The sequence below is a fragment of the Calliopsis andreniformis genome, chromosome 1 (assembly GCF_051401765.1).
Source record: "Calliopsis andreniformis isolate RMS-2024a chromosome 1, iyCalAndr_principal, whole genome shotgun sequence".
Lineage (NCBI taxonomy): Eukaryota > Metazoa > Arthropoda > Insecta > Hymenoptera > Andrenidae > Calliopsis > Calliopsis andreniformis.
The window spans coordinates 7,459,166-7,487,038 of record NC_135062.1 but is presented as its reverse complement, the minus strand read 5'-3'; the positions used below and the strand labels follow the sequence as shown (position 1 = coordinate 7,487,038).

Here is a 27,873-nt window from a genome sequence, read left to right as displayed (position 1 = left end):
GTGCTAAATTACGTTATCATCCACTTTCGAGAAACGTTATCAATCGATATTAGGCGATCATTGTGACTCCCAATATCTATGACGAGAGGAGGCCAATAAAGGAGCAGTCACGTTCAATTGTCACCACCAATTGACAGTCACCGACCAAATTTTAAACGTAGAAATGACAGATTTAATAGAGTGATTATATCTAAGAAATAATATTACTTGTAAATTATCTACTATGAGTTATTTCTTAGATATAATTACTATATTGAATCTATCATTTTTATGTTTGAAATTTGGTCGGTGACTCTCAATCGATGGTAATGGTTGAACGTGACGGCCCCCTACTGAATTACACTCGAGATACCAGGATACTCGCCTAAAACGACTATCTTTCTGTTATTTAATAAATATTCACGTTTCGCTCGTGCCTTGTTATCCCACGCGAACCTTTGACGTCGATGGTGTGCGGACATCTGATGATAAAAAAATCACGTGATTTTAAAAAGAATGTCAAAGCTTCGACGACCTTGTAGGGTAGCCGGTAAAGAACGCACACATATCGGTTTAGCTTTGTTTACGCCACCAAGCGTGTGATTCTGGTGTTATCGCCATGAAACCGGTTCGATGTTGGATTTATTCGGTTTCGATATCTACTGCTGCTGGTGGAGTTCAAGAAGGCAACCCGTGATTACTAACGCCGTCGGATGCCAAGCCGTGCTTAGCCAGTTGGCCGATATTTTTGATTATTCTTTCTACGTATGCACATGGCAACTAATACACGAACCCATGTTAAAAGATTAATTTAATTAAACATTATAATTGTAGATTGTTTTTAAAGAGGAAAAACTATGATTGAGACGAGTGCTTTCTGTATACTTTGATTGCTTCAAAAAATTAGTCACCTTAAAACTTGATTAAGCTTTAATTGAATATTGACTATCACTATATTATTTCCGTAGTACTTCTGTTTTATCACATTCTTTGTTTTCTTCTAATATTATCGTAGTTTTCAGCATGACCTTTCTTAAATTATTGTAGTATGTGTTACAGAGTAACGTTTACATTCTAGAACAGAAATCAATTAAAAATAAATTTCTTGTACTAAAATAAATTAACATTGATAAAATCTGATTAAACATCGTAATGGAAAAAAAAAGGAACAAGCAATCATTTCTCATATGTTTAGTCCTATTTCATTCAAAAAGCATTCATTTCAATTACAGCTCTCTTAGAAGCTACTTAAATTAATTTTCTGTGATATGTGAGTAGTTAAAGTATCAACTAACGAGTAATAATCATACGATGAAATCGTATTTTAATTACTCATGTATCTTTCTTTCACTTTCTGCGTCAAATATACAACTGTATTTATTCCTCGAGTGACTTATGTATCCAATATAATTATTTATTAATTTACTAAATACAAGTACTCCTTGTAGTTTCATGTCTTTCACATGCAAACGATGTCTGCACCGAAAATGTTCTCTTATTTCTCGTACACGGACGAAGATATAATCATTACTGTAATCAACGTTTAATTAATTAATTTGCTATCATTTCACGGGACAACGAATTTTAATGAGGTGTTATGTGCGCGATCTGGTTGAAACGTAATTATACGTTAAGTTCATGATGGACGTTGACTGCGCGTATTTAGCCGATTTTCACTTTCGTAGAAGTTAATTTTATAACTATACATATTCGGTAGTTTTGGTATGTGTGAAAAGTAATATTTTTCATTGAGTCGTTCGAATTCTTTGTAGAGAAATCTATTATTATTATTAGCGGTAACCTCGCCGAAGATCAAATAGTTTTGTACATAATGTACAGTTGATGTATAAAACTGTCCTTTTCTGCACCATACATCGCGAAAATTCAATCCAGTAGATAACAACCGCTCCAGGTGCACACAGTATTCTGAACGTACATCATTCTTGTCTTATTCAATAAATTGACAAGTATAATTACTTATATTATAAACAATTGTCCATTTTTATCTCATTATTCACTTGTGGTATTTTCCTCGCACGAAAATATACAAGAGAAATGATTTTATCACCACAAATGATCGACACAGTATCGAGAAGATATAATAGTCTATCATCTTGGAAGTATTAAAATATAAAATAATTGGTCGTTATTCCTAATTAGAATATAAAATTAGATATAACATGTACATGCATAACTTTTCCATTTCAGTGATAAACAATTACTATATAACATTAGTATAATCAAATGAGAAGCAGATGTGAAATTCATTCTCCTAATGATAATCTCTGGAAAAATGCGAATACTTTTGAAATAATTCCTACAGACTATAAGGGACTATGAATTGTAAGGATTTGGCTGCTCAAAAATTGTGTCGACCATGGGACTATGCAGATTTACACTGTACGCGAGTTAATATCTGTCATCGAAACGATTATAGACAATTTTAGTTATTTTATTCATAATTATATTCAGTCCCGTTCACCTCTTTCCTCGGCACGTTCTTCCGCTCTTGCTTTCATTCTAGTAATAAATGCCTGACCTTTGCTCTTTCTGAAGTTCTCGTATGGATCGTTCAAATTAATACCAACTCCTTTATACTGATCGTTCTTATCTCTAATTTCACCCCCCGAAATAGGAGCTTCGATACCCTGTTCATTGGCACCAAGTCCCGCACCACCCCAACCCATTTTCTTGAGTAACTGATGTCCTTTATTACTCTCGTCCAAGCTAATTTCTTGTGGAGCTTTACTGTACGTTGACCCACTGAAAAGATAAGAATAGATTGTAAAATCGAATCTTCTTTAAAAAGTTTCGTTATCGCTTTCGGTACTTACAGGAAACTAGGCGGAGTTGGACTTCGATCCTGCCTGTCCATTCTTCTGTCCGGACTTCGATCCTTGTTGCTGTTCCTCCTCCTCCTGCTCCTGTTATTATGGTTACTGTTGCGACTGTTGCGTCTGTGGTTGGCAGCGGGCGATCTAGATCTGCTTCTACCCCTCGACCTAGAGCGCGACCTACTTCGCGATTTGCTTCTGTATCGTTTCTTTGGTGGACTAGGACTTTTGGACCTCGGCCTCAAAATTGGCGACGGCGATTTCGACTTTTGCCTTATACCAGCCGCTATGTCCTCTTCCTTACGCTTACGCGCGGCATTTTTTGCTTTATAATACTCGTATAAACCTAATTTTTCCCACCCGTCACTGAAATACATCATAAATCATGTTTTAATGATGTCTGCTATACTTACCATTTTAAGTATATTGATGGCCCGAAAATAATACAATCCCTAGGAATTTTTTTGCAAAAACTATACAACGTATTATTTTGAAACTTAGCAAGGTTATTTATTAGCATAAGATTACCTAAATAAAATGTTCAAGCAAAACTAATTTAAGTTTGAAAACGATATGTTGGACAGTTTTTAAAGAAAAAATTTCTAAAGATTGCTTTACTCTCGAACCGTCATAGTAGAGCGGCCCCTTAATTGTTAATAAACAATAAATATACCTATCACGTGGTGAGTCATGATTTGGCGGTGCGTAAAACGCTTCTACAGCCGCTACTAGTCGCTCACTTGGTGGAGCCGGTGGTGGAAGCCTAATGGCTTCTGGATCCAGAGGTTTGTATTCTGCGTCTTCCAATTTAATTAAGGGAACCATTAGACCAGCAGGAAGTTCATAATAAGGCATACTGGGCATTAAATCTTCAACTGAGGGCTCGTGTATAACAGGCGGTGGACCAAAGCCAGGAGGAGGTTTCGAGAAGTCTGGTAACGGAACATTTGTGAATGGTGGCGGTTCGTTTCCAGGGGGTGCACCCCATCCAGGAGGTGGCTGACTGAAATTTACATCTGTGCCTATCGGTGCAGGAGGGCCGGAATGACTAGGTGGCATAGACATATTTTGTTGATTCTGTAGAATATTATATCGTCATTAGTACCTAAGAAGCATACCGATATAAAATGTATAAAAATTATTAATTTTTACCATTTGTGGGGGTGGTGGAGGTGGAGCTTTTAATTGTTGATCGATTGCCATTTTCTGTTGTTCAATGTTTTGGATTTGTCGTAATGCGTGAGTAACGAACGCTTGATGCTGTGCTTGATAATTGTCAAAGGTTTGTTTCGTTGATGTCGTGATAGGTGTAATTGCACTTGCATGAAGTGCAACTAGACTAGCCTGGTATTCAGACCAAGATGTACTCGGCTGTTTCAATTTATCTATAATCCCTTCATCAAAGTAATTATTTTTTGACTCCCACAAACTTAACAGTTTATTTAATTTATTAAGTTGTTCTTCAGATGCAGCTAGTGAAGTGTTACAGAACATGGGAACAACAACACTTTCCATTGCCTTGCGAAGATCCATAGATTTCTTTCTTGCACTAAAGAAGTTTACAATTAAGTATGGTACACAAATATGGTACAGATATTATGAAACTTTAAAGCTAATGATATTATCAAATTGAAATTCGAGTGTTACGTTTTACATTTATTATACTCAAAGATACATTTTAATGTAAAAGATTTATAAAAGTACAAAACATTCAGTTCTTATAAACATTCCAAAGTATATAATCCACAAGTGATTTGTAATACAATATTGTTATACTTACCAATGATGCAAAACATCGTTGACCAGGTAGATAATATGAAGTTTATGACTAAAATTCGTCGCTTGAATTACTCTGAAAAAGGGTATTAAACAATTAATTGATATACTTTTAACCTACACAATAAAAGGTTAGAAACTACATACTTTTTCAGCAAATGGTCTGCAACAACTTGATTACTTTGTGGTGTAATCGAGTTTTGGAGTATCCATGCCTTCCCTGCACTTATGCTGTCTTTTGTGCAACTATCAATGATAGGTTGCAAAACCGCATCAAATGCAACAAGATCCGTGTTTGTGCTTTGCGCACTGTTTTGCAAAGCTGTTTCCTGAGCTTGTCTCACAGCATCTTCTACCCTCCCTTGTTGTTGTGCCATCAACGCAGCATGTTGCGCAGCCAGATTTTGTTCCGATTGTCTAACTTGTTCCTGTAGCGTCGTTTGCTGCGATTGAAGGTTTGCTAGCTCATTTTGAAGCCATCCAGGTGGACCACCAATGTTAATCGGTTGCGTAACTCCACCAATAGGTGGATTTACACCTCCCATAGCACCAGGTACTGTTCCAATCGGTGGTCCCGCATTTGCTGGCCCGCCAATTTGTCCAGGTACTCCAGGTATAACTGGGCCACCTTGATTTCCCACTGGTCCAATTCCAACTACTGGGTTCAATCCATTGTTCTGAGTATTTAGGCCAGACGCAAGATTGACATTATTCAGTGGCTGCGTGACTGTAGCGGCTGTTTGCTGCTGCTGCGAAACGTTTAAACGTGGGTCTGCATTTTGCATTGGATTTATTCCTTTTTGCTTTAAAACTGTAAACGAATGACGGTGGATTATTGTAAGATGTTTGATTCCTTCAATGGATATTGAAAAAGTATACAAATAGTCCAATTTCTGTTGAGTCTTATCTTCTACCAGTGCATAATAAAATTCTTGGCATTTATGAGAGAAGTATATCAAAAATTTCAGTAAGTCTTTTGGGAGCACTATATTCTTTCCCTGTTTTATATATTTATATACATATACATATATATTTTTTACGGTACTAGGGCTTTACAGGGTATACAGTTATTGTAGATGGGTTATAGTTCCCACATAGATTGAAGCAATATATCGACAATGTAGTCCGTATTAGATAAGCTCCAGTAAGAATCTTAAAACTACTTCTTCTTAAAATCACCATTGCCAAGAAATAGAATACATCTTTAGCTAAAGCATTCTGCTTAATAAATAGCAATCCCAAAATCTTGAAACGAAGTGCTCATATTCGATGAATAATAGTTTTGTACGTTCACTATGACGAATTCAGACCCTTTCACCCGTATCTCTTTTTTCAAAGTCATTCCTTTCGTTCGTTGAATAAAGCATGGCCATTATGCTTCTCAATTGTTGTAGCTGTTAAGGGGCTGTATCCCACTTACTGGCTTGCTCTGTAGTCACTTTGTACTGATAGTAGTTGAAGTGCTCTCCACCGAACAGGAAACCAAACTTTGGGTTGTCCTTCTGCTTGTTTTTCGTCATCTGCTCGAATTCCGGTCCATTGCGAGCCACAAATTGTGCCAATTTGTCTATGATGTTCCGTAACTCTGTATCTGGGTATTATATCAAAAATGAACAGAATTAGTACAGAGACCAGCAGAATTATTAATTACTTATAGCATAATTATAATATATATGGCAAAATTTTAAATACAGTACTGAAATAGGATCTCTTATTTTTAAAGTATGCAGTCCTAAATCAGCCCATCGTAACCTGAAATATTGAATCTGTTTTGAAAGTTATTACTCTGTAAATACATCTACAAAGATCTGTCTGAGGATCTCTAATTTGTTGAGCAAAAAAGTTTTTAGAAGGGATTGAAAACTGGCACATCATTTATTTTACATTATAAAATATTTTTAAAGAATCATTATGTTAAAAATTAGCAAACGTATCAATTCTGATACAGTCTTATTATTTTATTATTTTTACATAAGTTCCATTAGGATACCATTGTGAGTTATAATATTGATTTCTCACAAAATGAATTGCATTATGATCATATTGACACTAAAATAGCTGTAATGAATAGAAACATAATTCTTATATGCAATTTATCCCTGTTGCAGTTCAAATTTGTATCTGTTATAATTATGAATTAATGTGTATTATAATCATAATGGAAATCAGATGTACATATTATTCTAAGATTTTTTAACTAAATTATGTTGAAGTTTTCTATGAGCAAAATGAAATAAAAATGTGTTACATATATAAATATAGGCATGCATATAAATTTTAGTCTTAATAAAATCATAAACTAGAAAAAATTATTAACATTTAATAATTTAAAAAAATTAATTATTATTAGACTTGTTATTATTATTTCTACATTTTCTTTCCCTAAATTTGAAGTAACATAAGTTAATATATACATATATTATAATATAACTATACTTTCAGTCTTTTTCGTTACTCATGAAATATATTAGGTATAATGTAACTAAACAAATAATAAAACATCTCATGTATAAAATAATTTATAAGAATCAATTTTTTTCTATATAAAACTTTGTTTTAATTTTTTTCTGCTTTAAATATTATGATCTAAATAACAACTAACATTTCTCATTTTTGCTTTCATTCAATAGATAAAAGGTACTTATAGATACAACAGTCCAACACTGATATCTTCAAGTTTCAATTCTTAAAGAATCAATATTAAAAATGTATAGTAAAACTAGTACTAGAATTAATATAAAATAATAATGGTCCCAATATCATTGTACAAAGAAAGCCTTCTATTGTTCATAAAAAATGTCACATTCTTTCAATATCCATAAGTGACTCACAAAAAATGTCTATATAGCAGTTTTTCGAAACTACCAAAGCAATTTTAATTCTTAATTTTTAATGGTAGCCTATGTTTCATAGGTTTACATAACCTATTATCTACAATCTATTCTTTTTTTTCTTCGTCGTATATATAACGTTACTTCACTCGTTCGAAGCCTTATGAATCCTCGTTTCTAATTAATCGAAGCAACAAAACGATAGATTATAAGTATTGTAATTAATAAAGAAAAGGTGGAACGTTAATACGCTCGTTCGGAGTGGGAATGTGCAGGACCGCGCTTGACCGGATCGTCAGAGACCACATTCTTTCCTTACCTGCAGGTGCCTGGTCCATTATCGTGATTAGTCTTTTACTTTCACACTGAATACGAACACGTTCGTTTCTTGTCGATTTATTAATACTTTTATGTACACGATCGAACTTCGGCTCCGGGAAACATTATTTTTACACAGTGAACACGACAACGCTAGACGTCGCCATTAATTTCGGAGCACTCGTGCTTCGTAGGATCGCCACCAGGGTTGACACGCCGACTTATCACATGCGGAAATTCCTCCATTTCGACTCGTTTTTCATTCACGCTGTAAAGGTACTGTTTTCCTGTCAATTTATCTCTAGTGTTTGTATTCATTTCGATTCTGTAACACACTTGAGACTACTTTATGATATAATTATTTACTTAACACTTTTTTAGGGAAATATAAAATTTTCTGAATATCGATCAGCTTTACGTTTTTACAACGCAAACGTGTTTGGTAATTGTTCTTCATCTAGAAAAGGAATATTCTGCATTTCTATTGCTGTGTTCGATGACTAGTTGTGTCATTTTATAATCACTTGTGATTAGTTATTAGTAAATGATAGTAACATCACTGATATATTTGCATTATGTATCTAATTTTGTGATCTAACCTATAAATTATCGTGTCATATCTGTCATATATTTCAATGCCATTGCGTGAATCTGGTATTGTTTGGAAAAGTAAAAGTTTACTCAAATTTTGTTATTAATTGTTGGCTAATTTGTAGAATTGGAATGGAAAATAATTTTTGTTGGCGGTAGTTCTGAATTTCAGAAATGCCAGTAGCAGAGGTGAAATCCAGCTGGGCTGACGAAGTAGAGGAGGAGGGAGGAGCATTACCTCCACCTTCAGAAACTTATGATAATGGATTTAAAATTCTCACAGAATACAAATACAACTCAGATAACAAAAAGGTCAAAGTGGTTCGCACATATAAGATTGAGAGGCGTATAGTTTCAAAGTCGATTGCTGCACGTAAGAACTGGGCAAAATTTGGAGATTCTGCAGATGATAGACCTGGTCCCAATCCTGCCACTACAGTCGGTGGTGAAGATGTTTTCATGCAGTTTATTTCCAGTAAAGAAGAAGAAAACAAAGTTGAAGAAGATAATCTCGATAAATTGAAGCATATGGGAGACAAGGGTGTTGTCAAATGTCGTAACTGTAACGGAGACCATTGGACATCAAAGTGTCCTTACAAAGATACTGTTCTTGCTGGAGGTATATTTCATCGACATGAACTTATATTCAAAAGAATTGTTTCATGTTCTTGATTCTATGTGACTTAATTTTTAGGAAAAGTACCAGATGATAAGAAACCACTTGTCAGTGCTGCTGCTCCTAGTGCAATGACAGAGTTGAAACCTCAAGGTAGCAAATATATTCCACCTGGTATGCGTGATGGAGGTAACAAACGTGGGGACGCTATGCAAATGCAGAGGCGTGATGATATTACCACCATTCGTATTTCTAATTTATCGGAGAGTACTACAGACGCAGATTTGGATGAACTTGTTAAACCATTTGGATCTGTTCTTAAATTTTACCTTCCGAAAGATAAGCAGACCAATCTTTGCAAAGGTTTTGCATATGTACACTTCAAATACAGAATGGAAGCAGCAAAAGCTATTGCAACGCTTAACGGTTATGGTTATGATCATTTAATTTTGAATGTAGACTGGTCAAAGCCACAGTCGCAAAATAATTAGACTTAAATAAGAAATTAATATTTGAAATTATTCGAATTCAGTGACATGAAAATGTAGGGGAATGTACTCAACTGTGTTTAGTTGTGACACCAGGAGCAGAGAAAGATTTAATGCTTGATGTCAACTTTTAACGTATACTGAATTATAAGATATAGTGGGGTATATATTTAAGAGAATGTGAATAGTATTAATGTAATGTTATATATTTCATTAACTTGCAAATTAGGCTTTCTGCTTCTGGTGTCACAATTTATTTACAGCTTTTTTTAATCAAGCTTATTCTCCATTTGCTATTGTAAAAAAGAAGACGGTAATACTATTTGTATTTTTAATTTCTTTTTGATTGAAAATAAATCATGTACCATGATATTTTGTGTTTATTAATTAACAATTCCTAATAACAGAAGATATTATTAAGTATCTTTTGCACAAGGAACCGTATAGTGTTAAAAAATATATCTAATAAATAATGTTCAAGAAAAGTCACTAACGTTTCCTGGTTAATAACACTCGCAAAAAAGTTGTATCCAATTCGTCGCTTATCAGATCTACAATACATGACGTCAAACTCTCGTTCAATGTTCTCCTTTTTTATATTAAAACTGTATATTCAACAAATACACTAAATACATTTATTCGTTCAGTTTTAACTTAAAATAATACGGCATTGCAATAAATACGAGTATCGCGGTTCTGTTAAACCCTACGCGGTACAATTGTCATTGCAAATGAAAGAACGAAATTACAATACAAATAAAAGTTTGAAACGTGGTATACGTACATGCAGAAAAAAAATAAAACAGTAGAAAAGTAACAACAAGCGCTTTTCGTTATATGTACGTTAAAACCTATGCATTAATACTATGTTGCCTAAGTACTTCGAAGTGGTAACTCTATTCAACAACTCACGCTGCTCAATGGAGCTTAACGAATATTATACAGATAGCAAAAAAGAGAAAGAAAACGCGTATTAACTTCTACTCCTGTAAAACAATATTATCCTAAACTATACTAACAATGCAATCATACTTCTTTGCGCGTCATCCTAGAGGCTTAACCGAAAAACCTTGTTAATATATTTATTGTCGATTTCTATAAAATCATCACAGCTTAACGTGTTTATGTCTTCAACAATTAAACCCAACAGGTTTCCTCAATTTCTAAACACAATTATACAAAATTTAAAATCCTCATGACGCGCCGTTCGGTTTCATTGTTTCTCCTTATTTATAATACTTGTCCAACTATAATTTTTTCTCTTATAAAAAAAACTTATATGTATATATTAGCAAACAATGTTAGTAGATGTGCCGTGCAACCGCGCAATTCAAGCTTTTCGTTTACGAAGACGAGGATCCCTTTGGGCCTATCTGAGAGGTCTTCCTCTTGAGCACGGTCGTGCTTCAACCTTGAATTCCATCAGTTCCACCCATCAAGCACCATCACTGTTATTCCCTTCTAGTAAATTCCATCAAGATCCATGGCGATCCATCTAGATCCATGGCGATCCATCAAGATCTGCGCTTTATCAATTTTATTCGTACGAAAAATAGTCTCCGTCAAGCAGGAAAGTCGTTCTCAGCGATATCTCTGAAAACTTGCTCGACCGCAAACGCTCTCCTTCTTCGACAGATTGAAGATCAAGTTCGACCAATATCAACCAGCCGCTTCTTTAACATTTCTCATCGATTCGTCCGCTGTTTACCAGACGGAGCACTTCTTCTCGGGGTTCATCTTCGAACCAACAGGGCAATTGAAGTCCTTCGAAAATTCTTCCATGTTCGAGAGTGGTCCCAAAACACGGAACTTCCCAGGACTGTGGAAGTCAATCGTGATGCGAAGCTTCATCGCTTCCGGCCTGTGCTTGCTGCACCAGGTATTCGCGGCGCTTATCCAGAACAATTGCTCTGGCGTGTATGGAAGCCCTGGTAATCGTAGCTCTGGCTCATTTCGCCTTACCCATTCCTTGTACGCGTAATAGGCTTCTTTTATTCCTCCGTTGTCCGCGATGTTTTCGCCTTGAGTGTTTATACCATTTAGCTGTCAGAGGAAACAGAGTTTGATATTAATTATTCATTCATTTATGAATGACGTCAAGTGATTCGAATATTCATAATAAATAACATAGGTTTACGCGAAGCTGTCGATTCATCGATTTATGTACAATGTGGTTTGAATGAAAGGAGTGTAACGCTTGATAAGGCGTTTAACACAAAAAATACCAAAGTAATTAAAATGATTCATAATGGAAGGATTCAAATATCTAATTTGAAACAAAATATTAAAAGGAAATATTGATTTTAGTTTGAAATTAAGTTATAAAACAAATAATCTGGTAGGAATTTTTTTTAATTTTGCATCAAAAGATAAGAAAAACAGTAAATAAGAGGATGTGTTCCTTACTTTTAGGCCAACTTCTTCCACGGTATAGTTCCCATATTGATGAATGATGCATTCAACTTTCTTCACATACTTTTCTTTTGTCTGTGGTGCCCACCAATCAACGAGGTTCCCATTGCCATCGAATTGTCTGCCCTGATCGTCGAAGCCATGTGTTATTTCATGGCCAATGACAAACCCGATGGCACCGTAGTTCATGTACTTCGGTCGATCGTTGTTAAAGAAAGCGCCTTGGAGGATGCCAGCAGGGAATTCTATAAAAGCGTTACGTGAACGTTTATTCTTTAATTTTTTTATTTGTGTATTTTTCGCTATACAATTTTTGTTATTAAATACGTACGGATGCTGTTTTCAATGGACGAGTAGAATGCGTTGACGATTGCTGGTCTTCCATGAGCCAGCCAGTCGGTTTTGTTCACAGGTTTCCTTAGTTTACCAAACGTATAGTCTATTCCGAAAAGAGTCAAGTTCAAGATGCTCTTCATATAGTTGTCGCCACTCAGCTCTAGTTTTTCGTAGAATTTCTCTAATTTCTTGTCGTCCAACAGTTCATCTGGGTACGCGATATGGGTAGCCATGGATGCTGCTTTTTTCAAAGCGCTCTTTCTAGTCTCGTCGTCCATCCAGTCGACCTGAGGGACAAATATATTGCACATGATTATAGCATTTGTCTTTTTAAATTACAGTTTATATCGAAGAAAAGTAAAACAATTCCCTCTTTTAAGAAAGTCTATTAAGTATAATTATTCATTTTTTCTTAAATGCAGCATCCTGGTTATGCATAGTAAATGTTCTCATTTTCTGGCCAAGAAATATACTTACTCGAGGATTTCAAAATTAAACTTAGTATTTAAAGAGTAGAACTTATTACACCTATCATAGAACGAATAAAAAGCCTGTTGAACAATCTATTTTAATTTTCACTTTTTTAAATCGTCCATCTAAAAACATGAGTACTGATATTCCATACTAATATGGACTAAACTGCTGTGTCATATTTCTTAGTAGTGTTGCGGATTTGGGGAATAGCATTAAGTGCTAAGGTTTTGCTACATCTTTCGAGGTGTTCAAACCAGATGAACAGGAAATTATATTTATTTTATGAACGTTCAACGTACCTTTTTCAGTATCTTTGTGAACTCATCCTTGATATCCGCAACCATCTCCATAGCATTCTTTTTGGCATCTTCCTTGAAGTACTTCCTAACGTAGAGAGCACCAACGCTTAGGCTCAAGCTACTGGAAACGGTATGGATGCACTCTTTCCATCTTGGTTCTCTTTCTGTTTTCCCACTTAAAGCTGTCGAGTACTGCAACTGCCTTTTCCGAATATCCTCTGTCAAATAGCTCACTGATGCAGCAGCTACTCTCCACATTACATAATTAGCTTGTACCCTTTTTGGAGTGACGGCCAACAGCTTCTCCAAGTCAGAAATGAAACTAGGAACGCTAACACTTATAACTTCGTTTTCATCGACCTGAACTACTGGCGCTAATATTTTGTTAATGTATTCTTTCCATGGTATGCTGGGGTAATTTTTAGACAATGTTCGAACTGTCATGGGGTTGTAGAGAAGAGTAGCGTTACGACGTTTCTCGTTTGGCAAGGAAATCTAGAAAATTGATATTTTGTAATATAATGCAAACATTTAAATAAGTGCTAATTATTTTTGGTTGTTTAACAAGAACAAGCATATTTAGAAGTCTCTAATTAATTTACTATTAAAATAAAAAATTTTAATTTTAAAGAAACACACGAATAGTGTTTTCTCATGTTTTAAAGAAAATGCAGAAATGTTAGATTGTTGTTTGAAAATATTTTAAGCGTAAAAATCCATATGAAAATATGTAATTGTGTAATACTTTAATTTGTTGCGAATAATTGAGCAAAAATCTTCCATATTTCAAAAATTGATTATTAAGTAGAATGAATAGACAAGAAGTCTAGAAAGAAGATTTTAATCTTTAAAATTATTGTACTTAAACTCACATTGGCAAGATTCATTTCAAATTCCAGCGATTCTTTCAGTTCCTTCATTGCTCTGTCTTTGTCAGCTCCTAGAATTGTTGCGATATCGACCATGTAACTGTAATATGCTTGCACGATTTTGTCGTCGAAGCCTTTGACCAAATATTCGCGCGACAGTTCGAGGGATGCTTGATCGAGCTGTAAGATAAATGAGTTTTCATCAATACGTATCACTTTAAATTCGATTATCATTACTGAACATGCTAAAAACGTTCACAAGTATTGATTTTACTAGGAAACAAAAATTGTTTGCTTACTAATTCTTATTTGCGCAATGCCACCAAATGGTATAACATTGCAAACTTTAAAACTAGTTGCATTGACATTACTAACTTGCACAATATTTTACGAATAACACATTTTTCTGTTAAAATAATTCGTTTGCAAACGATTTCACGGTAAATACTAAAGACTAACATTTTTTAACACTAGGTATATGTCGTCATTTTGGGTTCAAAAAGAAAAAAATCGTTTATATTTGACATTTTTTACATACATCGATTAATCGCGACGTGCTATTCTTCAGATCGATGCTGATACTGAAATCAATGAAGTAATCGATGGAGTAGCCTATCCTGCGGAAATTGTATACTGATTCTTTCCAATCGAATCCATTTTCGTTCCACTTGTCGCCCTCCAGCACTGGCCAGCCACCGAGTGTTTGCAAAATTTTTAGCAAAGGATCTAAACCTTGATCTTCAATCACCGCTAAAATCACAGAATTAAGGTTTACTTAGATACTAATGAAAACAGAGATAATGAAGTGTGTGATTTACTCTGTGTTAAAAGAGGCATAAATTTTTTAAGAATTGATTAGAAAGCTTGTTTAAAGTTGATACTCTATTTACTTGAGTGTATTTAAATTACATAAAAACGTTGCTTGAAACTGGTTGTTGAATAGAAAAGCATTCTCCTTTCTTATATTTCTCCCTTCTTTTAGTTCCCCATTTTTTCTCATAGTTCATACTATAGCTTAGTTTCTAAGCCTCTTTTCTAGATCCTGGCCTCCTTACCTTATGTTTCATGTTCTTTTGAAATTTCTAATTCATTTCTAGTCCCCATTCTTACATCAATAACAAAGTTACATTATAATTTTTTATGACACGAAATTACCGAACATGGTATACTTACTTTTGTTCATACAAGCTTTGTACAAATTCTTGGCAAGCGTGAATGGTTTCGGCTCATTTGGTGCGCTTTTCTCCTCAATGCTAGCCCTTAGCTGATTCTGCAGTTGGTCGTTGATCTCGGTGAACGTGTTTACAGTGGTCTTGTCATCAGGAATACTGGTGGCCTTCAAGAAACCACCGCAAGCGAAGTCGTAAAAGTCGTCACAGGGTTCTACTTCAACGTCCATGTTCTTCAATATCCTGGAGGCTGATGTTACAAGACCGTTTAGAACGATTAATGCAAATTCGATGGGAGATAGCCCTAATGTACGTAGAAATGAAATAAATGGAGTAGAACTTGATTAACTGTGAGGTGTAGAGTATAGCAATGGATACTTACAAATTTATTTGTAATAAAGGGAAGAGATAGAAAAATTCTTGACCTGACCAAAAAGGAAATGACTTTGTTAGAGTTATGATACCTATATGACAAGTGTAGCCAAACTATGACCTTTCTAGACACTTACTGATGCTCCTCAGCCTTCATTGTAAAATGAATTAAAATAAAATTATAATAAACTTCTACGTATTCTTAGTTTAACAATGACATCTACTAAATATATTTTAACTATATACTGTTCCAATAAAGCAATTCGACTCTATAATATTTTTGGTGGATAAGATATGGTTCCTCTTAGCATAAAATTTAGTCACCATTGCAATATACTATTTCACATAATCACTCTATTCGACGTTCAACACATTTAGCACAATGTTTTTCAAGTTTCTTTTTAACTTTTTCCAAAGAATTCTGATGTCTGGCTTTAAATTAAATTCATAAATTCTAAGTCTAAAGAACTTCTTTTCTTAAATTCAGCTTTTTATGTATCCAAATGGTAATATTGGTAGCAATTTTTTGGTTTTGCACTATCATATCTGATGCTATACTCCATTTGCCATTTCATTTCTCTGTGCATTGAGCCTGTGAAATTTAGTACTAGGACACGAGATATTTTACTGACCCGTATGGACGCATTCTGGCGTGTAGCAGACTTCTTCCTCGCAAAGTGGACCTCTGTCTATAATATGAATGTTTTTGTTGTTGTGATATCCATTCAGGGCGTCGGCTGTAGACGGCAATCCAGCCGAATTAACAGGATCTACTCTCGTGCAGGCGTGAATGCAGGTGCAGTGACAAAACAAAAGGGAACACGATTATGTTAATGATGGTTAGTAAACGAATCTCGCTAAGCTGCAGTAATAAATAGCTCATTAGTGAACATGGTTGAAGCATTGATCAATTAACAAATAACGTCTTGCTAGATGATTTCTTTGAGGATGTACGTAACGAAGTTATTTTAAGTAAACGATCAAAAATAAGTTATTTAAATCTCCCTTACGAAGCGATGAAGCTATAACATTATCATTTTGGAAGTGATTTGCAATCTATAGCTACACAAAAGCTTTTATTTTATTGCAGTAGCACACCTTTCATATAAAGTGCAATAAAATTATGACAAAAAATCGTATGTTAACTTTTGAGAAGCTGTTGTAAAGGGGAAGCTTTCTTCTCTTCCAAATTGATGTGAAAGGAATCGCGAGAAAAATTGATTAAGGTCCGTGGAATCATTTGAATTTGTAAAATATTTTAGAAGAAATATCCACAGCCAATTTTTTAAAATTTTTAAGATAATCTTTGAAAAATTTTAGTTCTAGGATGTATAAATAGAGGCTTTACAATTTAAAATGAGCCCTAGCGAACAAAACACGTTTTTCAATACATTATTTTGTATTTGAAAAAATTTTGGTATTATTGATGAATCGATATCTGTTTTTATTGATATACCATGTATAAATAATTATTTGTCTATCGCTCAACGAAAGTTATAGCAGTTTGTTATAGCAAATATATAAATAGCGATTTTGATGTTTTGCAGAAATCTTTCGATGAATTTTCCTCCACATTGAATTATGAGGTTTGTTTGGTTTTAATTTATGAATGATTCCAAATCAATTAGCAAGGATCACGCACAGCAAATACAGATATTAATTGGCCGTTGGGAATATCTTTTTAAATCATACGTTTAGTCTTAATAAATCAATAAATATTTTATTCTTGGAATTTGTAAGGCGAAATTAAAAAAGAGGTTCGTGGATACGCAGTTCAAAATTTGTTAATGCAGTGTATGGATATGTAGGTATGCATTTGTATCAGCTATCATAACTATGCTAATTTACGCGTAAGACAACATTTTGAAAAGATAAATAATTAAGAGACGAATACAAATTTATTAGAAAGACTGTATCATCACTAAAAGAATAAAAGTGTAATTATTAATAAAAGTTATTAATTAGTTACTGTATGGATCTGTATTATTTATTGGTCCCTTAGTTTATTTTAATATACTTTGTTATACAAAAAAAATATGAACTAATTATATTATCTACCATAAAAATAAATATTTCTATCGATCACTACCTACTTGTTCAAAAAGAAATTTTACATCTTTTATGAGGAAGGCACATATTTTTAAATGTATGTGCTGTTTTTTATAATTTATTAAATAGGTACTTATTTGTCACAAAATATTATCGAACTTTCGTTCAAAATAAATACGTAAAACGAATTTTCATAGACTTAATAAAAGTGTATGTCAGTAAATAAAATTTGTTGCATTTGAAAATTAAATAAAAAATGTTTAATTTTATTATTTTACTATTCTTAATATTATTATTATTATGGCATAAGCTATATAAAGTTTTATGTGACAAAGAACATATTCTTCTTCTTGCAGACCCTCACCGACGCGATCCCTATATCACCAATATCTTAAAATTAATTTTTTCAAGATAAAGAGTTAATGGATCCTTCTAAATGGGTCAATGTTACGCGTTCGCTAATTTCCCATACTTCAAACCACTGAGAATACGGTAAACGAAAACGTAATCTCTCCAACCCCTAAATTATCTAATCGATGTTACACGTTGATTGTATATTGTTCTTTTCGCGATTTGCTTCTCTTTGAACCTCTTTACTACCTTTGAATGAGCTACCGTACGAATTTCTGACGCGGTGCCTCTTACAATCAAAACTTCGGGAACTGATTCATCCGAGTGTATTTACATTTGCCGTTTCAAAAACAGTTTTTCGCGAACTCAGGATTATTTTCATTACTTCCTTTGCTTCTGTTAGTCACCATCGAATTGCTCTGCATCGGAGAACAAGTGAGGGTTGCACCAGGTGAGTCAAATGATTTATGAGAAACTGATTCACATTTGTGAGAAATCGAGTGCGGGGGCAATGCAGTCTAGATGAGAAAATAGACCATCTTTGAAATCTTGTAATATAATAACGAATAATGAATTATTGATTTAATGAGAAGCATTGTGACTTTAGTTATACACATTTTAATAAGCAGATGAAGATAAAAAATAGTTCGAAACATGTGAATAATAGAAAATCTTTTGCGTAAAAAGGTGTCTTTTTTAGTGGACGTGATTTTGGTATTGTTGGCTGTATTATGTAATCTAAAATAATCAATGCATACGAATGACCTTGTCGTTCGAAATTATTTTTATGTATTTAAGAAGATTTGTATCTACATTTATTATTCAATTTTGTTTAGTTATACGAGTAAAACATAGGATTCATTAAATAAATTGAAACACTAAGAGACATCTATGTTTATTTGTGTATATATGTATTTGAATTACACCTGTTCATTAGTTTTCGTAAAATTGTGTCAGCTAGCGCGACACCATAAACGCGACTTCAATATAAAAAGCGTCTAAAATATTGTATTGCAATAGTAGACAATCAGTTATTTTATATAATTTTTACTGAAATTTTCGAGAACACATTTCGTGTATGCAAACTACAAAGTTTAGTTAAATAAAGAGAAAGACATTTTCTCGGCGCCACCGATTAACAAAAAACCAACACACAGAAATATTCTGATGACTCAGTCGAAACTTTTATGAACTCCCGCGGGTGGCCGATACTCGATCAAAATATACAATCGAACAGTACACAATCCCGAGAAGATGTGATCGAAGAGTACAACCTGGTCCACGTATTAGTCACTTTGGAAACAATAGTAATTTACCCTGGTGCGTCAATACCGCTACGTTTTCTTTGACGTCATTATTTTTGACGTCAAATTACGCGTTTCGGATTAAATAAACGATCACCGTTTGTTGTTCGATTGTTATTAAAGTCAGAATAGAATAGAGAGATACAGGGTCAGAGAGGAAGTTGCTACGTTATTGTCGAGAGAATAACAGCGTGCGCAACAGTAGAGGTCAGTTTAAAAGGGACTGCGAAACTTTCGATTCCATTTGAAAGCAACGCTAAAATTTTGAGAAAAAGATATGACAATAGAGTCAGACAAAATTGATGATGTTAAGAGTTGTATATTTCAGTTTCGTCTCGAAAATGTTAAATTCTTGGCTACAAACTATCATTATTTAGGAACCATTTTCAAATTTATTATTCCGTGACAGGAAAAATCAAAGTATGCAGATAATTGATCAGTTTTGCTTCTGAAAGATATTAACTTTCATTTGGTTTTGTAATATGCACACGTATAATGTGTTCCAGAACTCGCAGTCTAAATGGAATAGTGGTGATCCTATATCATATACGGAAACTCGAAATATTTAAACTGATATTGTTATTGAGAAAATTGAATTTGAATTTCATCTGAATACGAGTACAGAAAAGTTGTATGCAGTTTCTGACGTTTAACGAGAACACGAGATCAGAGATACATCTGTAGTCTGACCATCGACTTAATCTACTGTCAAGTAGAAATCTGTACCCCTTGAGCGCCACAAACTGTAATTTAGTGTACATATGTCTACCCAGTTATGTAATTATAAAACTGAAAGTCGACTTTTTTAAATAAATTTTTTTTATATATTCGATTTATTTTTTATAAAAGACTTTCTTTGAACTGTTGATCCTGGAACAGCCTGCATGTATAACGATAATAATGGACCTTTAAAATTATAAATATTAAGATAATTCATAACATTATGATTTTAAAATTTTTCTTTCAACTTTCAAAACATTACCTACTAGTAATCGATTCGGTTGAAACTGGTTCCTATTTACAGAGGTGTGCAAAGTGTTGGACTCAACACAATCTTTTCACGTGTTCAGTAATTTCAAGATATATTTTCATTTACTGATTCGTAATTTAGTTCCTTCGTGAGACAGAGAAGTAGTTAATTATCATACTTGCGAACCCTTTTCTTGATCGAGTGAAAATCACGGAAGTTGCTTCCATATCTTGAGAATAACTTACACATACTGATTAAAGTATTTTTAGGGTATATATTACATATTTTTGTTGAATGGAATCTCAGATAAACTGAGAACCGAAATAATGAAAACATATTGTGAAGACATTAATAATTAGAAATGTATCAAATATAAGTAATTTGCTAATTACATACAAAGGAATACATTCTAAATATATTCATGCAAACAAAAGGCAATTACATTGCTATTTAAAAAAACAATATTTATTTTCCATTTTTTTTACTTTGAATCTAATATGTAACTTGCCCACCTCTGTAATGATTATACAAAATTCTTTTTCCTTTCATAGGTCTTAGAAGACAAAAAGTTTTAGGTGATAGATACCTATAACTTGTGATTTGAAAACAACGAAGAATGCAAATATTTTTAAAATGACTTAATAATTCTTAATCTTTTATATTTTTCGTGAATTACAGTCACAAAAGATGCGTCGGTTCGCGGGGGCGAATCAATTAGGAAGCAGGTCACGCGCGACATGAGCTGTCAATAAAATTTACGACGACTCGGTCGTAAGCTCGTCGGGTCAGCTTTCACGTGGTTGGGATTTCTTTTTTATACTGCTTTCAGTGTACCCATGATACCGTTATTGAACTACCGTAAAAGTAACCGTAGTTCGCGTCGGGATCGCATACCATAATCGTTTCTCGTCTGAAAAGTCTGGCAAAAAATCAAAAGAAAGAAAAGAATAAGCCAGTGGGAAGTCTCGGTCATTTTTTGGTGCACACGTAACAATTGTGAAGAGAAGATTGCAGATTACAGCAGAGAAACCGGTTTTTACGCTCGTCCGTTTGTTCTTTCAGGACAAACAGGAATCCTGAGGAATCCTTTTGATGTCCACTGTTGATTATGCAATTGTAGAGAGAATTGATATGTTCACGGTTTGCATGATGAGATAATAGGAATGAGAATATGTATGTTCGTTGAAGTTAAATCAATGGGAGACGTTTAATGTGGCATCAATTATAATGGTAACTTCGCGTCTGCTGTATGATAACAGTTGCATTGTTTAGGGAGCGTATTGATAAGTTATTCGAGTCGCTGACTTGATCATTTTTTTTTAGGTTACTAGCAGATTTGTAGAATACTGATTGCTGTAGGTTTTATAAGTGTCTGCAGATTTAATAAAAAGCAGTGCAGATTATTTTCTCATTGCACGGTAGGACGTTGAACGAAGCTGTTTGAAGTTCCTTACCGTTCTTGGACGAAACATTGCAGGTGGCAGTATTTGCCGCTAAAACTCCAAGTGCAATGGCTAATGCGACGCAGAGAAGGATACCGGAAACTGCTATCACTGTTAATCCACGTTCCAGCGCCGATCGTCTCTTCCACCATGTTGGATTTCTGGAATAAAAAAAATCAGATATTATTCAAATGATGTGTCTGACACTGTAAGTATATTCTACTTTTATGTAGATTGATTTACAAAATCATGTTTTTATGATACACTGTTATCGAAGAATAGTCTTCTCTAACTTTAGGTACACATAGTGATAGGTGTTACGAACATTATAACTAGTCTGCAGAAATTTATGTAAAATACAAAGTTTGTAGCTATTTAATATAGAAACAGGTCGAAATTCGAAACATATGTAATCAATAAATGCAAAGAGTACAATTTTTATTCAACCCTACACATTTTTCACGATATTTTTAAAGATTTATGTCATAGTTGTATAAAAATTCGCAATCCAATTATAGGTAACTTATGATGAAAATTATTGAGTTGTTTTTCAGTAATTAATAAACTCTAATATTGTATAATTTCCCTGTATAAAATCATTTTCTATAACAGAGACAGAGTTTTATTATATTATTTCTACGTATTATAATACTGTGGTTCAAGACTCTTGTGACCAAAGAGTTTTACAAAACTGAGATCAAAGAACATACATTTTGTTTGCAATGAATATAAGCGCTTAACTCATTTTACGTGTTCGCAATGCTATGGTGTTCTTTTAGACTTCAAAGATGTGAATGAAAGAAAAAAAGGAATATGTATATGTACAGGGGGATCCTTAAGTGCGAATTCTTGGTTATTTTAGAAAGTACCAAGGATTTACGAGTCAGTTAACAGCACTGAATAATTTTGATATTTTAGAATAGCGTTTTTCGTATTTGAATTTCAAATTGCTTGCATGCTAGTGAGCAGTAATGATTGACAATCTCCATTTTTTGCCTGTTTTGTCCTTGGAAGAAACTGACGAGATTTATTACTCAAGCGACGATTTCCGATTTTAGTCAAAGTCAACAAACGGGTGAAGTAGTGAAATATAATCAGTGAATATTTTTTGAAAGCAGCGTTCGTTCGTTTTTCAAAAGTTAATGTTGGTCAAAATTTACAATAAATACAATTTATAAAAAAATACAATTTAATTATTTCAATAGTAACTGTCACTGTACTAATAGGAGTGAACTGTTTTAAATGTATTGCTTCTTACCAATTTAATAAAAGCTATTAAACATGTGATGGCGATCGTTTAGTATTTTTATGTAAAGCTATAAAAATGAAAACAAGATTTAGTGAAAGTTACAGAAGTCTAGTAATATTACACTCTTATTCCTTGACTACTGTCGTAAGCAGTTATTATATTGTCCATAATTATTTAAAATGATTAAAATTGTAAAATTTCGAAATGTAGATAATCATTGAACATTTTAACTTTTATGGCTGATAACGAGGAGAAAAATATTAGTTGGACGGTTATACACATTTATCTTTTACGTAATGCTGAAGAATTGTAGCCAAGGAATTGTGCCTGAGCATAAATAATTACAAAGTTATTAAGTGGCAGTCATTAAATCTTGTTTTGCATGAATGAAATGCTACAAGTTGGGGAGCAATATGTCATCATATTTCACAAAGTCGTAGTTGCCTGTAGAGATGCTAAGAGATCTCGAATTTTCAAACTATGATAAATGTTCAAATTTTTATAAATTTTTTTTACGCTGTGGTACTCGATCCATAATATTTATTTTATGAGATTGGAATATTATGAACATACATAATGGTGTCAAAAGCTTCTAAGATAAGTACAAAAATTAGCTTATAATTTGTAACAATGAAAAAAACATTGATGATAAACGTTTGTAACTTAGAAGATACAGTATCATATTAAAATTTGTCAATCTTTGCAAATTAGTAAATGTAGATTTAATAGTTTTAAATTTAATAAATGTGATACTCAGTAAAAAAATATCAGGTTCCAGAAAATATTGTAAAGGTTGATAAATAATCTATAATAATCCGAAAGTACCTGAAAAAAGATTTCAAAAAGCGTCAATATTGACACACATTCTTTTAACCACAAACGTAAGAGTATAAATTACTGCAATTACGATTGATTTCAAATGAAGAAGCTATTTCTGTCATTGTTGTTACCTTAACAAATGAATATTGACCATTGTCTCACAGTGAAAATCTTATTAGTTGATATCCACTGAAAACGAGGTAACGTTCGATCGAATCGATTAGGTGAAATACAAAAGGTGTATTTCCAAATATAGGGTGTTCAAGAAAGGTAATATCAAGCTTTAATACTTGATTATCCTAGATTCATCGATTCTATGACACTATACGTATATGGCACTTTAAGAAATTTAATAAGTATGGCACCTATAATAAAGAAACCTTGACGTATAACTAATTTGGAGTAAATTATAAGGAACAAGGTGTAGATTATAATGAAATTTAAAAGCCGTCTTTATAGTATTCAAAATTTTATAATCAATCAGAATTCATTAATTTTATTCATCTTAATAATCGTTATACATATTAACGATTTAGAATTTGGTACACCTTTTCTTGAACACCCTGTATGTAACAGCAGCACAACAACGCTATTTCTATTTCTTCAACTGTGTTTTTCCACATACGAAAATATTCCGTGGAAAGTCGAATCATGAAAACAGAATCGATAAAAGCACTTTTTATTGCGGTAAGTGTAAGTCTCTGCGGTCTTTCACCCAGCAAATAATTATGGCGGAACTGGCTGATAGAATGTTGCAATCACTCGCGATAGTTTTAGCGTGGCTTTATGTGAAACCCGATTGCCTTTCGATAGTGGAAAGGAGCTCGTATCGGCGACCAATCGTGAGGTAACTCGGTTAATAGACTGTTTTCTGCGCTTCCGACCGCGGTACTTATGAAGTTTGCTTATGAATAGTCATTCTGCATTTTCAAGATTAGATTTCAATGCCCACACATTATGATTTACATATTCATTCATTTCAGAGGCGCCTGATTCATTTTCAAACGAAATCTTTAGGATTTCAGTGCATTTGTTTTTGTTCGTTATTTCCAAAATTTTATGAAACAATTATTTTTCGATTATTTCAGAAATTATTTTTAAGGGACTTTTTAGCTTACTGAATTTTCTACTGAATTATTTATAGAGAGATATATCTTCAACTTTCCTCTTTTGAAAGTAACATTCTATAGAAAGTATATTAAGTGAAAAGTAATATAAATTAATGTACACATAGAAATAGACTATTACTATTACTAATAGTAGTACAGAAAATGAAATAGTAACCATTAATGCCAAGTAGTGAATAGTTGCAAGTATTAAGCTAGGTCTGTTGTTAAATCTAATTTGAAATTAGTAGATAATATCTAAATTGAAACTATAGTTCACACAAAGAAAAAATATAATTTTTACTTCGTGGTCTTATGTTCATGGTAATTCAAACATGAAAATACAACTCACGGGCAAAATTATAACGTGAGAATTTAAGGTAACTGAGACGATGTGTGTACGTGTTTTTAGAATACTTGTTTAATTAATCATCGTTATCAATCCCAGCAACGTTCGTCAATAAAGAACAATCCAAGGCTAACTAGATTTAAACTGATGCCTCTCGTCACGTGGGAAAGATTACATATTGTCACGTAATGAAGCAAAAAATACAACAATCGAAGCTTCTCTACAATGTTGCAAGTCATCGACAATTTTCTTTTAAAGACCATAAACGAAAAACATAAAATTGTTTAGAATCATGTACGATAATGAATATCTGTAGGAATTATTGCTGCACAAATAGAAGCAGTTGCAAATAAAATAAATCTCAATTATTATATTTATTACACGAAAGAATATTATTTTACAAAAATTAATAGATTTGGTATTGTATTAAAGCTTTTTTTATTTTCTGTAAAAGTAAGTCTATAAATAAATAGTAAAATACACACTTTCTGAAAAACGTTTACCAAAATTTTTCATTTTGATATGCCACTAGTCATCAATGATTACGAAGGAGCTAACTTTAATCAAGCGATGTTAAATTTTTTAGTAAACGATTTTTCGTTGAAAAAAAAAAAAACAATTGCATAAACCAATATGTTCTGATGTTTATTATCTACTTAATATACAAGCAATGAATTTCTATCGTGTATAGGTATGTGTAACTTATCTATGAAAATAAATCACGATTATTTAACAAACCAGAAGAGATATAAGACATCAAATCTACTTAGGGAAATAAGTCACCTAGAATCGTGTAGAACAGAAGTTACCCACTCAAACTGATAATGCATTTGATACTTTTCGGCCAATTGGATAACTCTACGTACAATAAATTACGTCTGTGAACCTTTTTAAACCAAGTCCGCAAACATTGAAGAGCAATCTCTGTACATTAGACTTAAGCACAATTAGCGATTACTCCGATGCATGAGAACCAAGCGCTCCTAGGGAGTGTACGTCCGCGGTAGTGCATGCAATAAAGACAATATAAATAAATTAGCTTCGTTAATGCAATTTCTCAAGTCGAATAGTTCGGCTGGCAGACGTAGAATAAAGTTCACGACGCGGTGTGTAACTCGAGTGTACTGACCTCCCCCAGGGACAAGTTGCATCGGGATACCTTGCACCGCGTTGCACTGGCCAAGTCAACGGCCTGTACTCGCGAGAAACCTAATTTGCGAGTCTTCTCGAATCGATCGCGGAGAACAATGTTCCTCTGGCAAATGACACCCGTTTGTGTCTAGATATGTGCAAGGAGAATAGCTAATGGAAGAATTGTGTAGTGACAGTCAATTGTTGTTGAGGTGTCTGTTACTAGTGGCTAGATGAAGGTATGTACATAGAGGTCATTTGATTTTGTGTAGGTTGCATGGAAACTTTTAGATGAGTCTGAATCTGAAGGTACGAGATGAGGAAGAATTTTAGATAAGTCTGAATCTGAAGGTATGAGATGAGGAATACACTATTTGCTTCACAATTTATATTGTATAATTGTATATGCATAGACAGTAAAATGATATTCCTCAAATTTTCCATTCTAAGACACTTGCATCACTGATTTAATTAATCGCATATCTGAAAACAATATCTACAGCTTGACAAATGTAGGTTTATTGGTACATAGGTAGTAGATGTTTAGAGAAAATAAGGATGAAGCTTATTGCTGTTATTAAAAATTAGTGATAATTGCTTGGTCTAGACAACTTCATTGCAGTTCTGCAGTCAGAATCAAATGTGATAATTGGACACACTAACTAGGAGGACTCTCCAAGTGTAACGTTCATTTTTAGTTTGTCATATTGTAGAACCTTTAAAACTGAATATGTTAATATCTCTTTTTTGGACATGTGATTAATAGTTAACGGTATATTAATAATCAAAATTTCTCCACTCATCGTATCTTCTTGAAACATTTAAAAATTCAAAGATTTAAACATTCATAATGCTAAATATTTAAAATTTTCAATATTTGAAAGTTTGAGCGTTATACTTAGAAAGCTCCCTTGGTAATGCATAATAATTCTAAATATCGTGTTCTGATAACTGACTATCGCTGAACTATGTATACGTACACGTATAATATTGATCAATTGACAACCAAGCACATTCAGTACACTAATATCGCATGCCAAAATATAGCTATATCTTGTTTCCTTCTACTGAAAACAATACAAAATCTAACTTTCTGTCAACATAACATTTTCAGCACTAATAACCAACCAAAATTGATTAACTCATGATCTCTAAGGGTATCAATACATTTTTATCAGTACAGTTTATTTACTGTCAAGGTATAATGTTTCCAGCAATAGTGTCCTAGTCTGTACACGACCATCAGATCCCTGATGGTAACCCGAACGAAAACACATTTTCCGCGGCAATCGAATTTCCGTGCCATTAGCCGTGTCACCAAGTCGAGCGTGACTGTCTGGCGAGCAAGAACTCAGCAACGTTCACCCTGACACACTTTGCCCTGCTAGAAGTACCTGAGGAGTGAAACGATCGAGGTACACCGTGCGAGATCGCGGATGCCCTCGCGATCGTTCGATCGATAATGGATTTATGCGCGGTCATAGGCACGAATCAAGACTCAGTTAAACACTTTCGCAACGAACTATGTTTCACTATCTTCGAAGCCTGTGACCTGTTCGGAATAAAGTGAATTTAAAACTCCTTTAGCTAAATTTAAGACTGGTTTATCGTAGAGTGTAGAAGTTTAGCTTTTTTGTAATTTAAGATTTTTTTTTTTAAATTTGTACTAAAGTATTAAGCTTGTAGTTGCTTATTATTTGAAATTAAATGCAATTTATTCGCAAGATGATTAATCTGTA

General features: G+C 33.5%; 3 protein-coding genes across 5 annotated transcripts in view; 1 reads left to right on the top strand and 2 right to left on the bottom strand.

Moving 5' to 3' along the window:
* Positions 1-773: 773 nt before the first annotated feature.
* Scaf6 (SR-related CTD associated factor 6) lies at positions 774-7,896 on the bottom strand. Its single transcript, XM_076382676.1, has 8 exons — positions 7,740-7,896; positions 6,010-6,180; positions 4,737-5,400; positions 4,594-4,665; positions 3,966-4,362; positions 3,487-3,890; positions 2,814-3,179; positions 774-2,742 (listed from the first exon to the last, which is right to left on the bottom strand). The coding sequence occupies exons 1-8, from the start codon at positions 7,756-7,758 to the stop codon at positions 2,448-2,450; spliced, it is 2,388 nt and encodes a 795-aa protein (XP_076238791.1). The 5' UTR covers positions 7,759-7,896; the 3' UTR covers positions 774-2,447.
* A 245-nt stretch (positions 7,897-8,141) lies between these two features.
* Eif3g1 (eukaryotic translation initiation factor 3 subunit g1) lies at positions 8,142-9,805 on the top strand. Its single transcript, XM_076382718.1, has 3 exons — positions 8,142-8,180; positions 8,489-8,948; positions 9,024-9,805. The coding sequence occupies exons 2-3, from the start codon at positions 8,504-8,506 to the stop codon at positions 9,434-9,436; spliced, it is 858 nt and encodes a 285-aa protein (XP_076238833.1). The 5' UTR covers positions 8,142-8,180; positions 8,489-8,503; the 3' UTR covers positions 9,437-9,805.
* Nep2 (M13 family metallopeptidase neprilysin 2) overlaps positions 9,796-27,873 on the bottom strand; it is a 30,707-nt gene continuing 12,629 nt past the window's right edge. The window contains exons 2-10 of one of the 3 annotated variants that reach the window (XM_076382688.1): positions 21,493-21,641; positions 15,997-16,134; positions 14,997-15,242; positions 14,362-14,573; positions 13,827-14,003; positions 12,955-13,449; positions 12,177-12,468; positions 11,840-12,090; positions 9,796-11,476 (exon numbers count right to left, since the gene is read on the bottom strand). In XM_076382688.1, the coding sequence (XP_076238803.1) occupies positions 11,138-11,476; positions 11,840-12,090; positions 12,177-12,468; positions 12,955-13,449; positions 13,827-14,003; positions 14,362-14,573; positions 14,997-15,242; positions 15,997-16,134; positions 21,493-21,641 (2,299 nt within the window). In that variant the 3' untranslated portion in view covers positions 9,796-11,137. The remainder of the gene's footprint in view (positions 11,477-11,839; positions 12,091-12,176; positions 12,469-12,954; positions 13,450-13,826; positions 14,004-14,361; positions 14,574-14,996; positions 15,243-15,996; positions 16,135-21,492; positions 21,642-27,873) is intronic. The other 2 variants (XM_076382697.1, XM_076382706.1) reach the window with 2 other exon arrangements.

Bases quoted from the DNA above. Each gene is read 5' to 3' on its own strand.
- Scaf6 (XM_076382676.1), bottom strand. The intron at 4,666-4,736 runs GTATGTAGTTTC...ACCCTTTTTCAG, and splicing joins GCAGACCATTTGCTGAAAAA to AGTAATTCAAGCGACGAATT. The intron at 3,891-3,965 runs GTAAAAATTAAT...AATATTCTACAG, and splicing joins CTCCACCACCCCCACAAATG to AATCAACAAAATATGTCTAT.
- Eif3g1 (XM_076382718.1), top strand. From the start codon at position 8,504: ATGCCAGTAGCAGAGGTGAAATCCAGCTGGGCTGACGAAGTAGAGGAG. The intron at 8,949-9,023 runs GTATATTTCATC...CTTAATTTTTAG, and splicing joins AGATACTGTTCTTGCTGGAG to GAAAAGTACCAGATGATAAG.